The 2,174-nt window shown below is 41.7% G+C and overlaps 1 protein-coding gene across 1 annotated transcript; it reads left to right on the top strand.

Annotated features, from left to right (window-relative positions):
• Positions 1–275: 275 nt before the first annotated feature.
• On the top strand, positions 276–1,016 carry sod3a (superoxide dismutase 3, extracellular a). Its single transcript, XM_060919356.1, is given in 2 exon segments — positions 276–456; positions 820–1,016. Coding segments are annotated over 2 exon segments (378 nt in total).
• Positions 1,017–2,174: the final 1,158 nt, after the last annotated feature.

The following is a 2,174-nucleotide window of genomic DNA, read 5'->3' as shown; positions in this document are numbered from 1 at the left end:
AGGATAAAGCGGCTAGAGATAATGAGATGAGAATGAATTTTGACCTTCTTAGAAAAGGTTATACCAGTCAAATGGGCTCCAGGCTGTTTTTCAAAACGTGTCATTGTTTTAAGTAGTGTGTTATAGGCCTAATGTTCTGTAGCACATGCTGGATAAAAATCTTGTTCGTGACAATGAATATGCATCACATAATTTCATTCTTGTGCATGTTTCAGATGAAACTAATCCATAGGGGAAATAATAGGTTACCAATGCTTCTGACATGGGTGATACTTATGCACACTGGAAAAGGGATTGCAATAAATATTAACAAAAGCTCTGTTGTTGAAGCTCCTATGGAGTTTACTCTCTTCAATGGAACTCAGTTTGCCACCTGTCAACTCATACCTGACCCTGGTCTTCCCACTGGCCAACCTGAAATATATGGACAAGTTGTCTTCAGGGCGGCACGGTGGTGTAGTGTTAGCACTGTCGCCTCACAACAAGAAGGTTCTGGGTTCAAGCGCAGTGGCCGGCGACGGCCTTTCTGTGTGGAGTTTGCATGTTCTCCCCGTGTCCGCATGGATTTCCTCCGGGTGCTCTGGTTTCCCCCACAGTCCAAAGACATGCAGGTTAGGTTAACTGGTGACTCTAAATTGACCGTAGGCATGAATGCAAGTGTGAATGGCTGTTTGTCTCCCTGTGTCAGCCCTGTGATGACCTGGCGACTTGTCCAGGGTGTACCCCGCCTCTTGCCCATAGTCAGCTGGGATAGGCTCCAGCTTGCCCGTGACCCTGCACAGGATAAGCGGTTATGGATAATGGATGGATGGGTGGAAGTTCTCTTCAAACAAACCTTCCCAGCAGGCATACTGCAAGTGCAGATCAATGTTCATGGTTTCCCCATTGATGACCAACAGAAATGAGCTATTCACGTGCATCATTATAGAGACCTGAGCCAAGGATGCATTACTGCTGGTCCACACTACAATCCGCTGGGGGTGGACCATCCCGCACACCCTGGTGATGATGTCTGAGTAGTTTTCCAAAAGTGCTTAAATGTGGATATGACTGTAGAAGCCCACTATATGAGAGACAAAGAAAATACTAGTGCATCTCAAAAAATGAGAATATCATGGAAAAAGTTAATTTTTTTGTAATTTAATTAAAAAAGGTAAACTTTCATATATTCTATATTCATTACACATAAAGTGAAATATTTCAAGCCTTTTTTGTCTTGATTTTGATGATTATGGCTTATAGCTCATGAAAACCAGAAATCCAGTATCTCAAAATATTAGAATGTTTAATTTTGAGTTTGAGTAAAACGGTATAAATACCGTGTATCTCTTGGTCTAGTTCAGTACATCCAACCACAATCATGGGGAAGACTGCTGACTTAACAGTTGTCCAGAAGACAATCATCGACACCCTCCACAAAGAGGGTAAGCCACATAAGGTAATTGCTGAAAAGGCTGGCTAGAAAAGGTGCACAAGCAACAAGGGTGAAAGCAGGCTTGAGAGGATTGTCAAGAAAAGTCAATTAAAGAACTTGGGAGAGCTTCACAAGGAGTGGACTGAGGCTGGTGTCAGTGCATCAAGAGCCACCACACACAGACGTCTTCAGGAAAGGGGCTACAACTGTTGCATTCCTAATATCAAGCTACTCCTGAACCAGAGACAGTCACTACGTTTACATGCACATAGAGAGAATCGAATTTCTGCCGTTGCTCGACTGAAATCGAAGTTCAAAATGCCATGTATACACCTTAATTCGGCTGAAATTGAACCGAACTTGATTTCTCGGAATCGAGCTACACGACCTAGTTTATGCGATTTCTGCCGAGCTACTTTGTGCATGTTTACCCTATCGAGCTAGTTGTCGAGCTACTTCCGGAAGTGACGAATGACGAGACCACAAGCGGGAAACACAACAGCCTCGGTTGGCATGACAACGAATCATGACAACGGCATGAATCTTTTCTTTTTGTGGCATTGTTTGCACTGTTAAAATTTAGCTCACTTACTGTATCACCAAATACATCTGTACAGCTGTTGCATAGCTGTGAATTGTGTACATAAACAAGTCATTGTATTTGTGTGTGTGTGTATATATATATATATATATATATATATATATATATATATATATATATATCCAACATTTGAAGAATGTCAATAAAAACAAAACAATT

This window comes from Neoarius graeffei, chromosome 1, assembly GCF_027579695.1.
Source record: "Neoarius graeffei isolate fNeoGra1 chromosome 1, fNeoGra1.pri, whole genome shotgun sequence".
NCBI classification, from domain to species: Eukaryota; Metazoa; Chordata; class Actinopteri; order Siluriformes; family Ariidae; genus Neoarius; species Neoarius graeffei.
Note: the sequence above shows the minus strand (reverse complement) of the source record. Positions and strands in the feature narration are given on the sequence as shown.